The sequence below is a fragment of the Castanea sativa genome, chromosome 7 (genome assembly GCF_040712315.1).
Source record: "Castanea sativa cultivar Marrone di Chiusa Pesio chromosome 7, ASM4071231v1".
Taxonomy (NCBI): Eukaryota; Viridiplantae; Streptophyta; class Magnoliopsida; order Fagales; family Fagaceae; genus Castanea; species Castanea sativa.
This window is the reverse complement of record NC_134019.1, coordinates 34,196,231-34,214,829: the sequence shown is the minus strand read 5'-3', so window position 1 is coordinate 34,214,829 and position 18,599 is coordinate 34,196,231. Positions and strand designations below refer to the sequence as shown.

Below are 18,599 nucleotides of genomic sequence, written 5' to 3'. Positions count from 1 at the left end.
GTCAGGGTAAAGTGAGGATTTAAAATTCACTATTTACAAATGCCAAATTTGGCAAACCTGAAGTGGAAATTTAAAATTCCAATGAGATTTAAAGTTGGGATTTTTTAGATGTTGTCCCATAATGCTAAGGAAAGAGTTAGATGTTAGCTTTATTACAAGTGTCTAAGCTATCTTGAGAGTTAAATTACTACTTTTAAGGTGGGTTTGGGGCATACACCCATAAGGCCTTCATCTATTCATTTCGTCAAAAAAATGTAATATGCAAAAAAATATCTATTTATATGACATTTTTTTAATACAAATGTGTCTTTACAATACCATCATTTTATCCAACTAATGAAATTTATAATATTGGGATTTACAGGTTTTATGTAAATAGCATGCGTAGGGGTGGCAAAATTAGACACGACATGTGAACTCGACACGACTAACCCGTTTATAAACAGGTCATGGGTTGAGGTTAAATGGATTCGGGTCATATTTGGGTTTACACGACTAACCCGTTAAATAAACGGGTTGAGGTTCGTGTTTAGCATGCGAACCTATCTGACCCGTTTGACCCGTTTAGCTTATAAAATTATTAGTTATTTTGATATTATTACTTAATTTATGGTTGTTTTTATATGATTATTACTATATTTATAGTTGTAATTGTATTTTAATTTTGTATACATGGGAATTGATAAAGATTATATTGGTTAAGTATGACCTATTAATTGAATAGATTACAAAACGGGTCATTTGTATTAACTTTTACATAACTTGTTAATTAAACAAGTTAAACGTGTCGGGTCGGGTCGGGTTGTCCTGTTTAATAAACAGGTCGTGTTCAGATTGAGGATTCCTGACACGTTTAATAAATAGATTGGGTTCGGGTCAACCTATATTGCTGAATATACATGACTCGACACAACACAAACCCGACCCGCGAACACAAATGGCCACCCTAAGCACACGGTTAAGGAAATTTGAGGTTTTTGCGTGGCTCATATGGATTTCCAAAAGATGCAACTTTAGGCTTAGCCAGTTTATTTGGATTTTTTATTTATTAAATTTATCGTGGGCTTTAATTTTTCTTATGGTAGCTCATTTTTTGTAAATAAGGCCCATGACCTCAAAAAAGGCCCATGACTTTCAGGGACGTAAATAAAATATGGATATTCTAACTAAAAAGGTATGGATATTTTTTTTTTTTTTTTTTTTTTTTTTTTTTTTTTTTTTTGAAGGAAAAGGTATGGATCATTTAGCCCAAGTAAATAATAGATCTCTTAACCCAAATAATTAAATATTCAGGTCCTTTAGCCCATCTTAGATATGGATTGCATATCATAAAGTCCGACATAATTGTGAATTTTTTACCCCAATATATTAAATTTGCGAGTGATTTAACCCGACCTAATGGCAGGTTGTGGGTCATGAACTTTGGGTTGTTTGTCGGTCATTTAGCCTACTTAGATCTGTAGGTCATTTATCCTGAATTGGGCTATTGATTATTTATTGGGCTTTAAGCCCACTAAAATAAGAGGAGAAATAAGTGGGCATGAGCCCCTTTTGTGATTGGGCTTAGTTCTCATTTTATCCTCTTTTCTTCTTCTTTATGGGTATTTGGGCCTTTGTTTTCCTTTAGGTTTTCTGCCCACCCTTCTTAGTCATACTCTAAGAGAGTTGTTGGAGCTTAGGAAATCGCCACGTTGCCAAAAAAAAAAAAATTTTGATGACCAAAGCCAAAGAAATTAAATAAGTAATGCTACCATTACAAAATATTTTATAATGTTTTTATAAATTACTATTGTGGTCAATTATTACTGATTTGTACCACTGCATACCCTTAGTGCAATAGTCACTCTACAAGTATAAATGTTTGTGGGGTGTGGAGGGCAAAGATCAGGATTCAAGTCTCTAAGAGGAAGCTTCACACACATATACATTTAGATTAGGCTAGAGTAGAATTCTATCTTGTATCAAAAAAAATTATTACTGATTTACAGTTTATAACTAACATTACTTTTTCATTTACAAATAATTACTTATCATATCTACCATTTGTAAAATAGTTCGTAGTTATAACATTTTTCATTTTTCAATTAAAAGAGGTTCATGCTTGCCCATGTAATCCAGCTCTAAAATTGGAAACTAAAGTAGCAACTGGGAGGTTTTCATGAATTACGAACTCCAGTTCATGTTGTCTTCCAAATACTTGCAAGATTACCAGCCACCTTATTTGCATCATCATAGAAATAATGAGTTGGCCCACAATGGCATATATATATATAGCTGCGTCATGAGGTATATATCGAAATCATCAGCAAGACAACAATGATAGAGATAAAAAATTATTAACAAAGTGTTGATTCCTAAACATGCACGACCACTACTTTAGCATCTAATTCTACCTACAAATTGCAATTTACGTATGCCAAATTGCCAATTGACAGTTAGCGTTGCTTGAACTTCAACAAGATCAGAATTTCATTGCAAATTTGCACACCTACGCACAGAATTAAATTCTGCCAAGTGCCAACCCATGTTGTTTACGCCTTGTTCTATTTTTATTTGTCCTAATAAAAAGAAAAAGAAATATTCGTACGATTATTGAGCCAAAGTGTAAGTTGGAATGGAATTTCTTACCCTTAAAGCCAACCTCTCCTTCAAGGAAATTTACTTTATGTTTTCATTATAATCAATATTAAATGTGAAAAAAATGTTTTAATGAAGGAAAATAACATTCTGACTCGCATCAAAATTGACAATCTTTTGCCATGAGAGCTTGGGGGAATCTATGGACCCGTGTTTGTTTGTTCGAGTCCCAGGATTGGGTTTGGGTTGAGGTTTAGGTTTTTTAGGATTTCTAAACTAAATAAAAATAAAGTAAAATAAATTTTATAAAAAAAAAATAAAAAAAAAAGGGTGAGAAAGAGGAGATTGAAACCTAATTTTTCTTCAGATAGAATTGGGTTGTGCCACAAAGTCTGTGGTTCTTCTCAGTTGGATTTTGCTCTAATTTGATGACCACTTTCCATATTACACAGCTTAAGCCTGAAAATCACCAATCTAAACAGAGAATTACAAGTGAAAAAAAAAAATGGTGTTTTGAGAACATTGAATATCAATTCATTATATATATTGCAGCTTATTTACCTCTGTACGTACATGAAACATCCACATGCCACTAATCAATCATCATGCTCGTGACATCAAAGACCCTATAACTCCAGCAATCAAAGGAGTTGGATCTCCGAGCACCGCTGATATAACAAATTGCACAACCAATCCAGCTATCTCACAACACTTTTCCACCTTACCCTTCCTCTTATGGTGGTGGGTTTGAAGTGTATTTTTAAGGCTAGGAATTCTTGTTTCCAATCTCCTACCTTTTCCTCTTCCAACATATATATCATGCCAACTTTCCATGACCATCTCTCTCACACATGCCACATGCAAATTGTATTTCTTGCATGTAGACCTATAACTCCAGCTTCTTCCTTTTCTTCCACACTTGTGACAAGGTGCATCCACTTTCCTATACAAATAGAGCTTGACTTCCCTGTCATTAATCATCATAGGGAGCTTAGCACAACATGGATGGAGATCAAACCCGCACGAGTTGCAATGGTACACGAACCCCGTGACATCCTTTTCGCACGCGTTGCAAAGGCGTGGAGTGTTGCCGGGCGGGCGTGGAAGGAACTGGAAGGAACATTTTGTGTAGAAAGGATGAGAGATAGCAGGGGAAGGGAGTGCACAGTGTGTGTGGATGTCGAAGTCACATATGGCACATCTGTAGCGTGAGCCTATGCCTATCTCCTTGCACCCATCACACTTGAATGGAAATTCTGTGTGCTCAAATTTGAGTGTGTGTTGTGGATGGCTGAAGTGGGCAATTTCGTTGTATTCCATGATTTTTGTGGTCTTTATTTGAAGAAAACAGAGAGAAAATATGGGAGAGAATTATTGTATTGCAATACAGAATGAACAATTTACGGGTGTTGGGCTTTTATAGCCACAGGGTGTGCCATGTTGTGCTTGGACACAAACAGTACCAGTGTGGTCTCACTTGCTGAGCTAATATAGAAACGTCAAAGTTTGGTCTGTTCTGTTGAGAGAACTGTGGAGAAACGAATCGTTTACCACTTTGCCTTGTCATGCATTACTAACCAGGTTTTGATTGCTAAATAAGCATGCACGACCACTAGTTTAGCATCTAATTCTAGTTTAGCTGCAAAGTGCTACCGTGATCCAAAAGCGAACAGAAAGAATTTTGAGAATTTGTATATATATCTTGCATAAAAAAGAAGACAAACATTTAGATGCTTTAGATATTTTCTATCATGACAATAGCTGGACCTTAACATGATTCGCACCTTCTCCTCTCTAAAATGGTAGAAAGCCCAAATTCTAATAAAGCTTTGACGTTGTTAATCAAACAACAACAACAAAGAAAAACAAGAAGAAGAAAGCTTTTAAATTATTGTCGTCTTAGTGTGGGCATGGTTTTTAAAAACCGATACAGTCAAAGAACCGTTTTTGCTCCTCCCAATTTTGGCTAGGGTTTTTGCTGGACTAGATTGGTGTCTAATTCTCAATTCGGTTCAATTTTTAATACTATGGATGTAGGTATATGTTCCAAACACTTTATCTTTTACTTTGTGTCCCACATTGTTTAGGAGAGAGCTCTTCATGCATCTACAAGTCATTCTCCACCTACAATAATATTAATATCTTAAGAAAGTGGACCTAGTGTAGACTTGAACTTGATCTAATCTATTTCACATATATTTTCTACAATTATCACCTATTCCAAATCATGTGAGGAACATTTCTTGGTGAGGGCCACATGCCAAATCAAGAGAGTCGTATACATTATTCTTTAAAGACCATTTGGCCAAAATATGAGCTACATCATTTGCCATTCTAAAATAACAATCCATTTGGCCCAATCTATTTTTATGTTATTTTTATGTGCACATGGTCTCATGAAGTTCATTTTAATAAACAAGCCCAAGATTTGTAAGGTTCAAAGTTAGAGAAAGAAAAAAAAATTTGATACACAGTTAGAAATTTTCAACTTTATATAATAAATGTAATTTTGTCTAAGAAAAATTATAAAAACATGTCCAAAATTTAGCCTTCAATTTAACCCAAACATTGCATGGTTATCAATTCCTCTCACATAGTTTCATTAATTAAATTCACATGGATATCAATTCCTCTGACATAGTTTCATTCATTAAATTCACATGAAAATCCACCATTTATGTGAGATGAGTGTCTAAACCACAATTTTGCCTTCTAAATCACAAACCACAATCCTGCCTTCTAAATCACGAACCAATAATGACTACCACGTTGTTATATTTTGAGACTACCTAATAGTTTTTCAAAATAAAATACGTCAAGCTCACCCTATTGGTATGGCACTTCCTTAAACTCCTTAATGGGTTTTCAAAACACAAATTCCATATTATCCCCATGAAGCGAGATGGGCTTGTACCATGATTAAGCTAGAGCTTGATTGTTTTGGGTGGATTTAATAACCATGTTATTAACAAACTGGAATAAGCAGCACTTGAGGATGGCGTGAGGTCTTTAAAGTAACATGGTGCCGTCTGTACAGGCCTTTCTTCTTCCTTCTTAACAATATTATTAACCAAGTGTTGATTGCTAAACATGAACGACCACTACTTCAGCATCTAATTCTATCTGAAAATTGAAAATTACGTATCCCATTGAAAATTAAGGTTGCCAATTGCATACCCCAGAATTATTTCTTCGTTGAGTATACGCTAGCTTGTTCCAAATTTTTTGGTCCTACGCAAAAGAAAAAAAAAATTGTATGTCTTACTCTTTTAAAGCCAGCCTCTTGTTTAGAACAAATCACTTTATGTTTCCATCTCAATCAATTAAATGTTGGAAGAGGTTGTAATGAAGGAAAACAATATTCTCACATCAAAATTGATAATCTTTTGCATTACGCACACTCCCTCTGTAAAGCCCTTATAATGGGAATTTTACTTTGTAAAAGACATAGTACAAGAAAACTATAATAGTACGAAAATAGGCTAATGTGTAATTATTCCTCTTCCAAAACTTCACTACCAGTTACCTAACCATGGTGAGCGGTAATTTTATTTTACAAGACGGTATCATATGTGTTTTGGATATACGCGGCGAGTCTCTCACAACATTTCTTACTGGCATGTGGGGTTCACATGCTGAAAGAGGCTTGTTGTACACACTCAAAATATATGATGCTTTGTTTCTTTTTTAGAGTCAAGCAATACCTTTTCCACTTTGACAAAACTTAAATTTTAGGAGGGAAAGCAATCTTATGTGATTCTCAAATATAACTAACATTGATTCTGAATATACTCAATTCCGCATCCTATGAAGGTGTTAACTTTTGATGTGAGTAACTTCACTTTCACATAGATTTACTCTTCACACTTATCTTATTATGCACCAATTTCAACTTGACATATTAGTTAGGTATGAAATTAGGTGTGTCCCTAAACTTATTAAATATCTAAATTAAACTATTAAGATATTTATTAGACTAAAAATGAATAAGTGACTCTAGGATTAGGCCCTGTTTTTTTTTCCCCTTATATTAAGTGAGAAAGGGGAGATTGAAACTCAATTTTTCTTCCAGTAGAATATAGTTGTGCCACAAAGTAGGATCTTCTCAGTCGGGTTTTTCTCCAATTTGATGACCACTTACATATTACGAAGCTAAAGTCTGAAAATCATCAGTCAAAACAGAGAATTGCAAGTGAAAAAAAAAAAAAAAAAGTCGTTTTGAGAACATTGGATATCATTGCCACTTATTTACCTTATAGACTCATGGTCATGGTCATGGTCCTCATGGACCTTAACCCACTACCCAGATTGATCAGCATCCAACATCCCCTACAAACACAAGCACTGAAAATCACTGAAACCGCAAAATCCCATATATCGATTCAACCACACATCAATCATCAAGCTCGTGACATCAAGGACCCTATAACTCCAGCAATCAGAGTGGTGGGATCTCCTAGCATAGCTGATATGACAAATTGCACAGCCAATCCAGCTATCTCACAACACTTTTGCACTTTACCCTTGCTCTTTTTGTGGTGGGTGTGAAGTGTATTTTTAAGGCTAGGAATTCTTGTTTCCAATCTCCTACCTTTTCCTCTTCCAACATATATATCATGCCAACTTTCCATAAGCATCTCCCTCACACAAGCCACATGCAAATTGTATTTCTTGCATGTAGACCTATAACTCCAGCTTCTTCCTTTTCTTCCACACTTGTGGCAAGCTGCACTCACTTTCTTGTACAAATACAGCTTGACATCCCCATCATCAAGCATCATAGGGAGCTTAGCACAACATGGGTGGAGATCAAACCCGCATGACTTGCAATGGTACACGAACCCCGTGACATCCTTTTCGCAAGCATTGCAAAAGCGCGGCATATCACCAGGCGGGCGTGAGAGGAACTGGAAGGAACATTTTGTGTAGAAAGGATGGGTGATTGAAGAGGAAGGGAGTGCACAATGCATGTGGAGGTCAAAGTCACATGTGGCACATCTATAGCGTGAGCCAATGCCTACTTCTTTGCAACCATCACACTTGAATGGAAATTCTGTGTACTCAAATTTGAGTGTGTGTTGGAGGTGGCTGAAGTGGGAAATTTCATTATATTTCATGGCTTTTTTTTTTTTTTTTGGTTTATGCTAAAGAACCTTGGAGGTCATATTTATATAGGCCATGTGTTGTGGTTTATGTTCAAGTATGGTGAAAAGGGGTTTAGTTAAATGACCAACTAGGGTTATGGAATGGCTTGAGGCTGAAGCAATTGTAGGGAATTATACGCTGATGGTGGTAGAGTGCATGAGAATCACCATTTCAAGAAGAGAAAGGACGGACAAGAAGAATAATATTTAGGTCATGTCCCACTTAAGAATATATACGAATTTCAACTTTATTAGATGGTTTCTTTCCTAAGCTACTAACTTTAAACGAGTAAAATATATATGCACCATGAATAGAACAAATGGTTAAGACTCTCTTTTCATGCCGATGCTCTTAAAGTTTATAAAAAAAAATATTCTTAATTGGAGGTGTGGAAGAAAGCATGCAGAGGAACATTTTAGTTTGTGTATACTTTGATGTCTAGTTAGTTAACTAGATTAGGGAACCTTTCTAAAATGGGGAATTGTGCAGGGGGATTAATCTATGGAAATGAGGGGCATATATATGTTATTTAAATGGTCAGGGGATTAGGGAAGATTATCCTATAAGAATGAGAATCATCACTTACTAGAAAATCTGAGGATTATTTTTAAGAGAATGTAGGCATCTAAAAAGTTGGTTTGAGATTTGCACAATTACTTAGGTACTCTTATAGGATTTGAATGCTGATGAGAGTGAACTTTTAAGATGTGTACTTTTAATTGAATGACTGTTGACCAAGAGAAAATAATTTGAATAACAAAATCATCAAAATTGCGGCTTGGAATGATTTAACGAGCAAGGAACTAATGCCTGGACCAGACATTTCGTATTATAATCATCACATTGAAGCTAAGGATGATGAAGAATAACTCCCTCATTCTATAGAGGAACAAATTCTTTGTCTTACTATTATTTCCAAATGGTCTGATGATAGAAATGCTTAGCTTAGTTGACAATGTTATCCGTTTGTGACTTCAACTAGGGTGCCTATATATGATCCATATTGCATGGGGAACTGATTCACCACTAATATATTTTGATGTATTATAAAAATTGGATTATGATTTCTAGATTAAAGCCATCTAAACTCATTAGAATATCTACCATCATCAATTAATCCAAGTATACAACAGAGAGATTATCTATAATTACTTTTATAATGGTTGAAACTAATTCCATAATGACTTTTTTTTCTTCTCCTATTTCTTTTTATTATCTTGGGTAGGACCCAAAATGACAGAGACCTTTGTTTGTGAGTAAGCCAGCATTTCTTCCACCTTCTAAAGTGACAAAGCAGTTAATAACAGAAAAAATAAAAAGTAACAAAGCAGTTTCATGAATGGACTATAGAGCATCTTTGGTTGAAGAAGTTGAGGTGTGGCATTGCCATTGGTGATGAATGACTGCTTAATTTGTTGAGGAAGTCAAATAGTAAAAGAACCAGGGACGGACCCAGGTGGGGGCCCGGCCCCTGTTCAATTTTTTTTAATTATATATATATAGTTATAATATATTTCATTTATGAATGACTGCTTAATTTGTTGAGGAAGTCAAATAGTAAAAGAACACAAATAAAAACTAGTTCACATACCCTGTAATTCATATTCACACACACTCAAACCGAGTGTGTTATATATATATCCACACACTCTCAAACCAAGTGTTTATATTAGGGTGTGTAAGTAAACACCTTGAGTGTGCTATATATATTCACACACACTCAAACTGAGTGTGTAAAATAAGGTGTGTTAGTAAACACCACTCAAAGAATATGTACTCATCCGTAAAAAAAAACTCAATGGTACTAAGAATCAATTAATCAAATCATTCAGGATTTCTGGTCACCAATAATACCAAGGTAGTACCCTCTTTGTCTTTTGCCTTTTGGCTTTTGTTGTCTTTTCGTACAAAGAAACTTCTGGAATATTCCATAACAGGGAAATGGTTTTTAGTTTTAAATTTTCCATATCCAGCTGTTGAAACTAGGAAGCACTGTAATAAAAGGGGAAATGAATGTGATTCTCAGTTCTTTTTTCTTTTTTAGTTCAGTTGTGCTTTATATCCTTACTCATTTTGCCTTCTAGTTCCATCATTTACGGATTAAAAATTTTAAAGCTCCCACAATTTCTCTTTTCTCATATATTAATTCACATTCAAACTCTTAATTAGTGTTACTGCAGTTGAATTGAGATCCGACACTAAGTGCAATTGGTTTTATAATTATTGTATATGGTGGTGTATATATATATATATATATATATATATACTAGTTGCATACCCGCGCATTGCACATGATAATTTTTTTAGGATGGTATCATAAAATATTTTATTAAAACTATAATTTTAGTTATTAACCATTTGTTTTTCATTAGTTTTTAAGTTAATAAAAACCTTAAATATACTTTTTTTTACCTTTACACACACACACACACATATAGTGAATCTTTACACATATCTTTAAGAAAATTCTATATATTCCACTTTTTTGGATGCATAAAATTATAAACTACTACTCCATAATAATAGTGGCTAATTAATTATATATATATATATATATATATATATATATATATATATATATATTTTAGTGATCTCATTTGTAACGCTTCTTACTATTATCATATATTTACTAACTGATGATTTGCATAACAAAGACAATAAATGAGAGGTAGCATTGTTCATTAGATTTTCGAAAGTAATAGTGTATAAAAATTTTATATATATATATTGTGGGGACAAAAGGCCCAAGATACATATTGGGCCATAGACTTGAGCCGAGGATGTTTGCTTGTCCGAGGACGGGTTAATAGTAAAAACGATATCAAACTTACAGCCCCGAAAGCAAATGTGGCGGATAAGGTGAATGTAAATAATCCGAGGAAGACTACCTCCTCGGCTGAGTGCAGCGAGGATTAGGTGGTACGTCATGTTAACTAGAATGATATTTTAGAAGGTTTGGGGGATGAAGATATGTTTAAAAAGGGCACAGAGAGCAAGGAGGGTTAAGAAAAGATCTTAGAGAAAGCTATTACTATCGCATTGAATGCTCTGTACCTAAGTCTCTGGCCGCATTTATGAGGAAGTGATACCTGAACAGTGATTTTTAGCCTTACAGCTATTACCTAGAGACTTCCAAAAGAGACAGATGGGACAAGTATCCAGGGGAGCAATCTAAATCCGAAAGAAGGGAGGAGGGACTATAAGAGAAAGGGAGGTCCTGTAAAAAAGGTGGAGGAGAATATTTGTAAAGAATATTTAAAATAAGAAGAAATATAAACACTTGGTTCTCGGCTTAGGTCCAAGGATGAACTTCATCTTATAAACCTGTTCATCTATATTGTTTTGGGATCTTGGGCCATTGCCATTACCGTTCAAGTTCATTAGAATCAAGATTTCTAGCCCACACTCTATAAATTCATTGTATCAGGTTCTTTGGGCCTACGTCCTCCTTTTTGTTGGGCCGAGGCTCAAATTGTGACCTTACACACACACACACACACACACACATATATATATATATATTATAAATAGGGTTAAATGAAAAGTCAAAAAATTGGTTTTAAAATTTTTTAACTTTATTTCTTATGTAATTTCTTCTACTATCAAAGAACATCTCTTTTTTAGTTATGATTAATATGGTTTCCATAGTTAAAGTTTGATTAGTTTTAAAATTAAATTTAGTACTATGATTGTATTTAATTGTTGATTGTTGATTGTTGATTTAATTTTTTAAGAGAATTTAACGATTTATGTTACTACACTGTAAAGTTTTTAATGTTCTCCACACGATAATCTCTATTTTATTTTTTACTTCTCCTTACAACCTCTTTGTTTTCCAATCAACGATTACTAATTGACGTTTGATTTTTTTTTCTTTATCTACTCTTTATTACTTTGTATTGGTTTTTTTCTATACCATCTCTCTCTCTCTCTCTCTCTCTCTCTCTCTCTCCATTGGCAACCTATCGTTTTCCAAAATTTGATGATGATTCTATGACATTAAATATGCATTTTTAGTTTTTTTTTTAATTTAGTGTTTCTAACTTGATTTGTTTTGTATTTTGTTCTTCCTTTGATGCATTAGGTGTGAGAGAATGAGTGTTTCCCTATCATTCTTCCTTTTATTTATTTAATTTAGGCAAAATATTATATTTTAAATTTTTTTAAATAAAAAAGGAGAGGAAATATAAATAATATGATGATATATATGGGAATGTGGCTGAATTTAAATGTTAAATAAAATGATATGAGAAAAAAATTAAAATAAAATACATAACAATAAACACCAACTTATCCAAATAATTCTATGTAATATAATAATAGTGCATTCTTATATACTATTTTTAATTATTTATAATGCAATATGATAATATTTAACAATCAAAGTCATAAAAACAAAAAAACAAACAAAAAAACTTAAAATACAAAACTAAATCCCATCAACCAAAATAGAGTTCTAAAGAATACAAAACTTTATCAAGCTAAAATAGAGATGCAAGAAAAATAAAAATCCACCGAAAAATTGAGGGAGAAAGAGTGGGAAATAACCACTTTTTGTGAGAGAAAATTATGTAAAGAATGGAATAGTAAATGACAAATTTATACTAAGAGGATGATAATAAAAAGAAACAAAATAAAGGAAGATAAAAGGAAAGAGGAAGAGTAATATCAAGGTAGAATGTTTGGGGAAATGAAAAGGTAAAGAGAATGAGAAAAGTTGGAGAAAGTGTAAATGTTAAAAAAAATGAGTACAATTTGATGAGCACAATTTTCTTTTATTTGAATTTAAGTAAAATATTACATTTTTATTTTTATAAACAAAAAGAGATAGAAAATATAAATAATTTAATGATAAGGAGAATGTGGTTGAATTTCAATATTGAGAGAGAAGAAAAAAATAAGAAAATTAAAAGATATAACAATAAACACTAAATTATCCAAATTATGCTATGTAATGGAATACTATTTTATTTTTATAGACTATCTTTAATTTTTTATAATGTAATCGGATAAAATTTAACAATCAAAGAGCAAAATAATAACAATAATAACTTAAAACACAAAACTAAATCGTATCAACCTAAATTAGAGTTCTTAAAAACACAAAAATTTATCAACCTAAAGCGGAGATGCAATAAAAAATAAAAATCCACTAAAACATTGAGAGAGAGAGAGAGAGAGAGAGAGTGAGTGATGAGAATCAGCAAGCATTCAAGGATCCATTGCATGTTCCAGTTGGGCCTATTACAAGAGCAAGATCCAAGAAGATCAAAGAAGCACTTAATGGGCTGATTCAAGAGATTTGGGCTAATTCTAATGCAGGACATTCCAAGCTTGGCCCAAAGGAAGATAAAGGCGTAATAAATTTAATTCAAGCTATTGAGGGCTGATCTGGTTTAATTGGGAGTGATTTATGGCGTGGATTAATGGCTGATTGACTTTCTAGCTCTATATTAGTTAATAGAGATTTTTTCCTATTCTGGAGCTGCTATTTCAGGCCAAATCTACCTAAATTTAGAGCTTTTATTATTTAGAACGTTTTTTTAGCTTTTTTCCTTGTTTTTAGGTGCATTTAATACTTTTTATGTCAAATTTGATCCTTGATATGGTAAGGTATCAATTAGGAGTTATTATAGAATATATTTTCTTGTCTGTCAAGTTTTGTGGGGCCCTTAAATAGACTCTTAAGTCTGTAAACGTTTTTCATAATATATTATTGAATAAAAATCAGAAAATGTGAGGCTTTACTCTTCTTTTGATTCTTCAAGAATTATGAACTTATTAGGGATTCTTTCCTGTGGCGTTCAAACTTTATACCTTCGGTTCGTGATTCATTATAATCATTGGGTCAATGTGTCATACTTATACCTTTGGTTCGCATTTCAATTATAAACGTTGGGTCAGGATTTCTATCAAAAATCTGAATTTTAGTTTTCTTGGGCAAATATTCCAATATTGTTTGTTGGATCTCAAAGCGTGTCGATTGAAGTTCGCATCAGAGAGAGAGAGAGAGAGAGAGAGAGAGAGAGAGAGAGAGAAAACTATGCAAAGAATGGAAAAGAGTGACAAATTTATAGTAAGAGGAAACGGATAAGAAGAGACAAATAAAGGAAGATAAAAGGAAAGATGAATAACAATATTAAAGTAGAGGGTAGTGGGGAGATGAAAATGTAAGGGAAGAAGAAAGGTTAAAGAAAGTGTAAATATTTAAAAAAATAAGTGAATATAAAAAAAATTATAGGAAAAATAGAAATAAAAAAGAAATATATATAGATGTTAAAACCGACAAAGATGAATATGTAAAGTCAATAATCTATTTATATATATTTTTCTGTAAAAAAAAAATAGGAATAAAGAATAAATAATAATTATGTGGCGAATGACATGTTGATAAGGTGGTGCAACAGGAACTCAGCAGCAATAAATACCACGCTTCAACTTTTAGTAATGTATAAAATTAGTATAAATTGCATGCTCAAATTCATTGAAGGTTTCATCTCAAGTGGGTTTCTATAGACTTTCTCATGCTTCTTGTATCTAAATAATTTTTACTTCAAGGGTGAAATTGATATCTATGTAGCGTTGTAGCTAGGCTCTATTATCTAATTAAGTATCAAGCAAAAAACCGAATAGGACTGAAGTGGATTGAATAGAACCAAGGTGGACGGACTAAATATGACAGAAGTGAACAGAATGGGTTGAATAAGACCAATGTGGACCGAATAGAACCAAAGTGGACTGAATGGACCACATTTGACCGAAGTGGACAGAATGGACCAAATAAGACTAATGTAGACCGAACTTGACCAAATTGGACTGAATCAAACCAAAGTGGACAAAATGGACTGGATAGGACCGAAGTGGACCGAATATAACCGAAGTGGATTGAATATGACCAAAATAGATTGAAGTGGACCAAATAAGACCAAAATAGACTGAATAGAACCAAATACGATCGAAGTAGATGGAATAGAACCGAAGTGGATAGTAGGGGTATGCAAAAAATCGAGGAACTGAAAAAAAATCGCCCAAAACCGTTGCCAAAATTTAGGTGCGGTTTGGTTTTGGTTTCACTTTTTTAAAATTGAAATTTTCGGTTTCGATTTCGGTGTCAAGTGTATATGCACCGAACCGACCAAAACTGAACCAAATTATATTATAATATAATTTATATTATAGTTTTATATTATATATGTAATATAATGCACATGTTGGGCTTTGCAAAGTTGCAATCATTTGGCCTTAAGCTTTTGAGCCTCCAACCTTTCATTTTATTTTATAAACATTGCTATTTAAAACCCATTAAGATTAAGGCATTAACCCATTAGATTAACTAACTAAAATTAAACTAATTAAATATCTAACTAAACTTCAACTAATTTAATCAGAAAACCCTACCAGTTACTCTACATACTCCACACCCACACGTTTCACTCTTACTCATTCTCATTCTCAAACACAGACAACCTCCATATCCAAATTCGCACTCATGCAGAATCTACCTTTGCCGCTGGCCTCCACACACTGGCCTTCTCACGCTGGTGTCCGCCTCCCCACACCGACTTAATCATCGATGATTCTATTCTCACGATGACGGTATGATTCTTCCCTTTTCTTTCTCTCTTTTCTTTTTTCTTTCTCAATTTCTCTATCTCTATTGCTTCGTTCACCAGCTCTCTCTCTCTCTCTCTCTCTCCCCACGTGAGCCAAACCTAAGGCCTAAAAACCGAAAACCGATTGAAACCGACCGAAACCGAAATCGATTGATTCCCAATTATTTTTGTTGGTTTCGGTTGAGAATTTCACCAACCGAAATATTTGGTTTCAGTTGGCCAAAGACTAAAAAACCGACCGAACCAAATCAATTACACCCTTAGTAGATAGAATTGACCAAAATGCAAACAGGAAAAAGTATTTCATCAAACGATCTCACAAGATTTCTCTCTCACAATATCTAAAGCTCACCACACAAATTATAAGTAAGGTATCATGAGACTGTCTTAAAAGGGAATTTTTCCATGGATGGACAATAAGTTCCCAATTGGTTCCTATTAACTAAACCCAAACCAAGGGGAGAAAAATGTAGATCCAAAAAACGATAGGTCATTTACTCCTTAAAAGTACACTACTTGTAGCTTTTCCTTCAGAAAAATCCCATTGCATCTCTCTCACTGACTCTCTCTCTAACTCTCTCTCTCTATGAATGTTCATATTGGAAAATAGAGAGAATTCTGAAGAAATGAAATTCTATTTCATTGAACAAAAACTGAACTGATCTGATACAACCAGATACGTATATATATACATCAAATCCCTCCACTTAATAACTAACCACTTAGTAACTAACTAATTAATCAGCTAACAGAAATAACAAACTAATGCACGTGCCTATCACATGCTGAGTTAAATACATATACAACTAAAAACTACATGTTGTTTCTATTATCTATTACTGTCGTTTCCTTTACAAACTGAAATTGAATCTCTGGAACAGGAACTTTGCTTCTTATCTATGCTCTTGATTTTGCTCCTCTTAGTTCCATTACTTCCTTTAGCATCTTTACACCCCCCCCCCTCAAATGGAAGAGGGGCATGAATATTGACCATATTCAACTTGGAAACAAGAAAGGAAAATTGTTGAGCATTCAAGGCTTTGGTTAACAGATCTGCAATTTGAGAATTGGTCCTAACATGTAGCATTCTAACATACCCTTCCAAGACCTTATCTCTGACTAGGTGACAGTCAATCTCTATATGCTTTGTTCTTTCATGAAAAATAGGATTTGCAGCAATGTGAAGAGCTGCCTAACTGTCACAGAACAGGAGGGCTGCTTTAGGGTGTTGATCTGAAAATCATGAAGAACATACAAGAGCCAAATGACCTCACAGACTGCTACTGCCATTGACCTGTACTCAAACTCTGCTGAAGACCTTGAGACTGTTTGTTGTTTCTTTGACTTCCATGAAATCAAAGACTCACCAAGGAAGATGCAAAAACCAGTGACAGATCTCCTAGTGTCAGGGCAGAAGGCCCAATCTGCATCAGCAAAAGCCTTCAAATGCAGTTCTGATTTGCTTGAGAAAAATAACCCTTGGCCTGGTGAGCTCTTTAGATATTGCAGGACCTTATGAGCTGCTTGCAAATGAGGCTCTCTAGGGTGTGCCATGAACTGGCTGAGTCTATTCACAGCAAAAGTTATGTCAAGCCTGGTTATTGTCAAGTATAGCAATCTTCCTATCAATCTTCTGTAGGAGCTTGGATCTTGCAACTCCTTCCCTTCATACTTACTAAGTTTGAGATTCTGATCCATAGGTATTTTGGCTGGTTTACAACCTAGCATGCCAACATCATCCAACACCTCAAGTGTGTACTTTCTTTGGCATAAATTGATACCATTAGTAGTCCTTGCAACTTCAAGACCTAAGAAAAACTTTTAATCACCCAAACCACTGCCTTGAAGCTTGTTTTAGTCCATATAAGGACTTAGTAAGTTTGCAAACTAGCCCCCCTTTGCTGTGGAAGCCTAGTGGGAGATCCATATAGACTTCTTCCTTCAATTCACCATGAAGGAAGGCATTATTCACATCAAGCTGACAAAGATACCAACCTTGCACAGCAGCCACTGCAAGGAGACATTTGACAGTAACAAGCTTTGCAACAGGGGAGAAAGTTTCAATATAATCAAGGCCTTCTTTCTGTGTGAAGCCTTTAGCCACCAACCTAGCTTTATATCTTTCCACAGTGCCATCAGATTTGTATTTCACCCTATAGACCCACTTACAACCAATTGTCTTTTTATGAGGTGGAAGAGTTGTGAGGGTCCAAGTGTGATTAGCCTCGAGAGCAGAAATCTCAGCTGCCATAGCCTCTCTCCACTTGGAATCTTTAACTGCTTGATGATAGAATTTAGGCTCCTCAATGGTAGAAATAGCATGATAGAAATGCAAGTGTCTAGGAGACAATTTTTGGGAAGATAGGTAAGAGGATAAAGGGAAAGCAGTGCTAGGTGGAACTCGAGACACCTGATTGCACTTATAAGCTTGCAAATAAGCAGGTTTGGTTGAAAGTCTAGTTGATTTTCTAAGAGGTAGAATGGAAGCAGGAGGTGTAGTATGGACAGAAGGTAAGGAGTGATCAAGAGAAACAGTGGAGTGATTAGGGGGAATAGCAGACTGATTAGAAACATCAGAATGATCCAAGGGAACAAGTAAGGAACCAATAAGAATAGAAGAAGGAGAAGAAGTATCTGAACAAGGATGGGAATGAGGAACATGATCAATAATAGAAGTGGAGTCTGCAATAGGAAGGTGAACAGAAATTGGACAAGATGGAGAGTCAAAATTAGGAGGAGATGAATCAGATAAAGAAAAAGAGGTGAGATCAGAGGAGGAAGAAGAGTGTGAAAAAGGGAAGATAGACTCATGAAAGACAACATCTCTAGATATAGTAATCTTCCTAGTATGAAGATTGAGAACTTTGTAACCTTTCATGTTAAAAGGGTAACCTAAGAAGACACATGGGGAGGCTCTAGAATCAAACTTTAACCTGTGGACAGATGGGGTTGAAACAAAACATAAGCAACCAAACACTCTAAGATGAGTAAAAGATGGTTGTTTATGAAACAAAATCTCAAATGGAGATTTATGACCTAACAAAGGCATAGGCAACCTGTTGAGGAGATAAGTGGCTGTCAAAATGCATTCACCCCAATATGCTGAGGGCGAATTGGATTGAATCTTAAGAGATCTAGCAACATTCAAAAGATGTTGGTGCTTTCTCTCAACCACAGAATTTTGCTGAGGTGTATAAGCACAACTCTTTTGATGTATAATGCCATGATCACTATAAAAATTGGACAAAGAGAATTCAGGAGCAT

At 34.4% G+C, this 18,599-nt stretch overlaps 2 protein-coding genes across 3 annotated transcripts; both read right to left on the bottom strand.

Annotated features, from left to right (window-relative positions):
- Positions 1 to 1,943: 1,943 nt before the first annotated feature.
- Positions 1,944 to 3,963, bottom strand: LOC142605334 (uncharacterized). Of its 2 annotated transcripts, XM_075776791.1 has the most exons (3): positions 3,139 to 3,963; positions 2,930 to 3,051; positions 1,944 to 2,216 (listed from the first exon to the last, which is right to left on the bottom strand). In XM_075776791.1, the coding sequence occupies exon 1, from the start codon at positions 3,895 to 3,897 to the stop codon at positions 3,181 to 3,183; it is 717 nt and encodes a 238-aa protein (XP_075632906.1). In that variant the 5' UTR covers positions 3,898 to 3,963; the 3' UTR covers positions 1,944 to 2,216; positions 2,930 to 3,051; positions 3,139 to 3,180. The 2 variants fall into 2 exon arrangements, with proteins under 2 accessions (XP_075632906.1, XP_075632905.1); XM_075776790.1 differs by having other exon boundaries at positions 2,930 to 3,963.
- A 2,830-nt stretch (positions 3,964 to 6,793) lies between these two features.
- On the bottom strand, positions 6,794 to 7,723 carry LOC142642854 (uncharacterized). Its single transcript, XM_075817285.1, has one exon. The coding sequence runs from the start codon at positions 7,692 to 7,694 to the stop codon at positions 6,978 to 6,980; it is 717 nt and encodes a 238-aa protein (XP_075673400.1). The 5' UTR covers positions 7,695 to 7,723; the 3' UTR covers positions 6,794 to 6,977.
- Positions 7,724 to 18,599: the final 10,876 nt, after the last annotated feature.

Excerpts from the sequence above, each read along its gene's own strand:
- LOC142642854 (XM_075817285.1), bottom strand. The coding sequence starts at position 7,694 with ATGAAATATAATGAAATTTCCCACTTCAGCCACCTCCAACACACACTC.
- LOC142605334 (XM_075776790.1), bottom strand. The coding sequence starts at position 3,897 with ATGGAATACAACGAAATTGCCCACTTCAGCCATCCACAACACACACTC.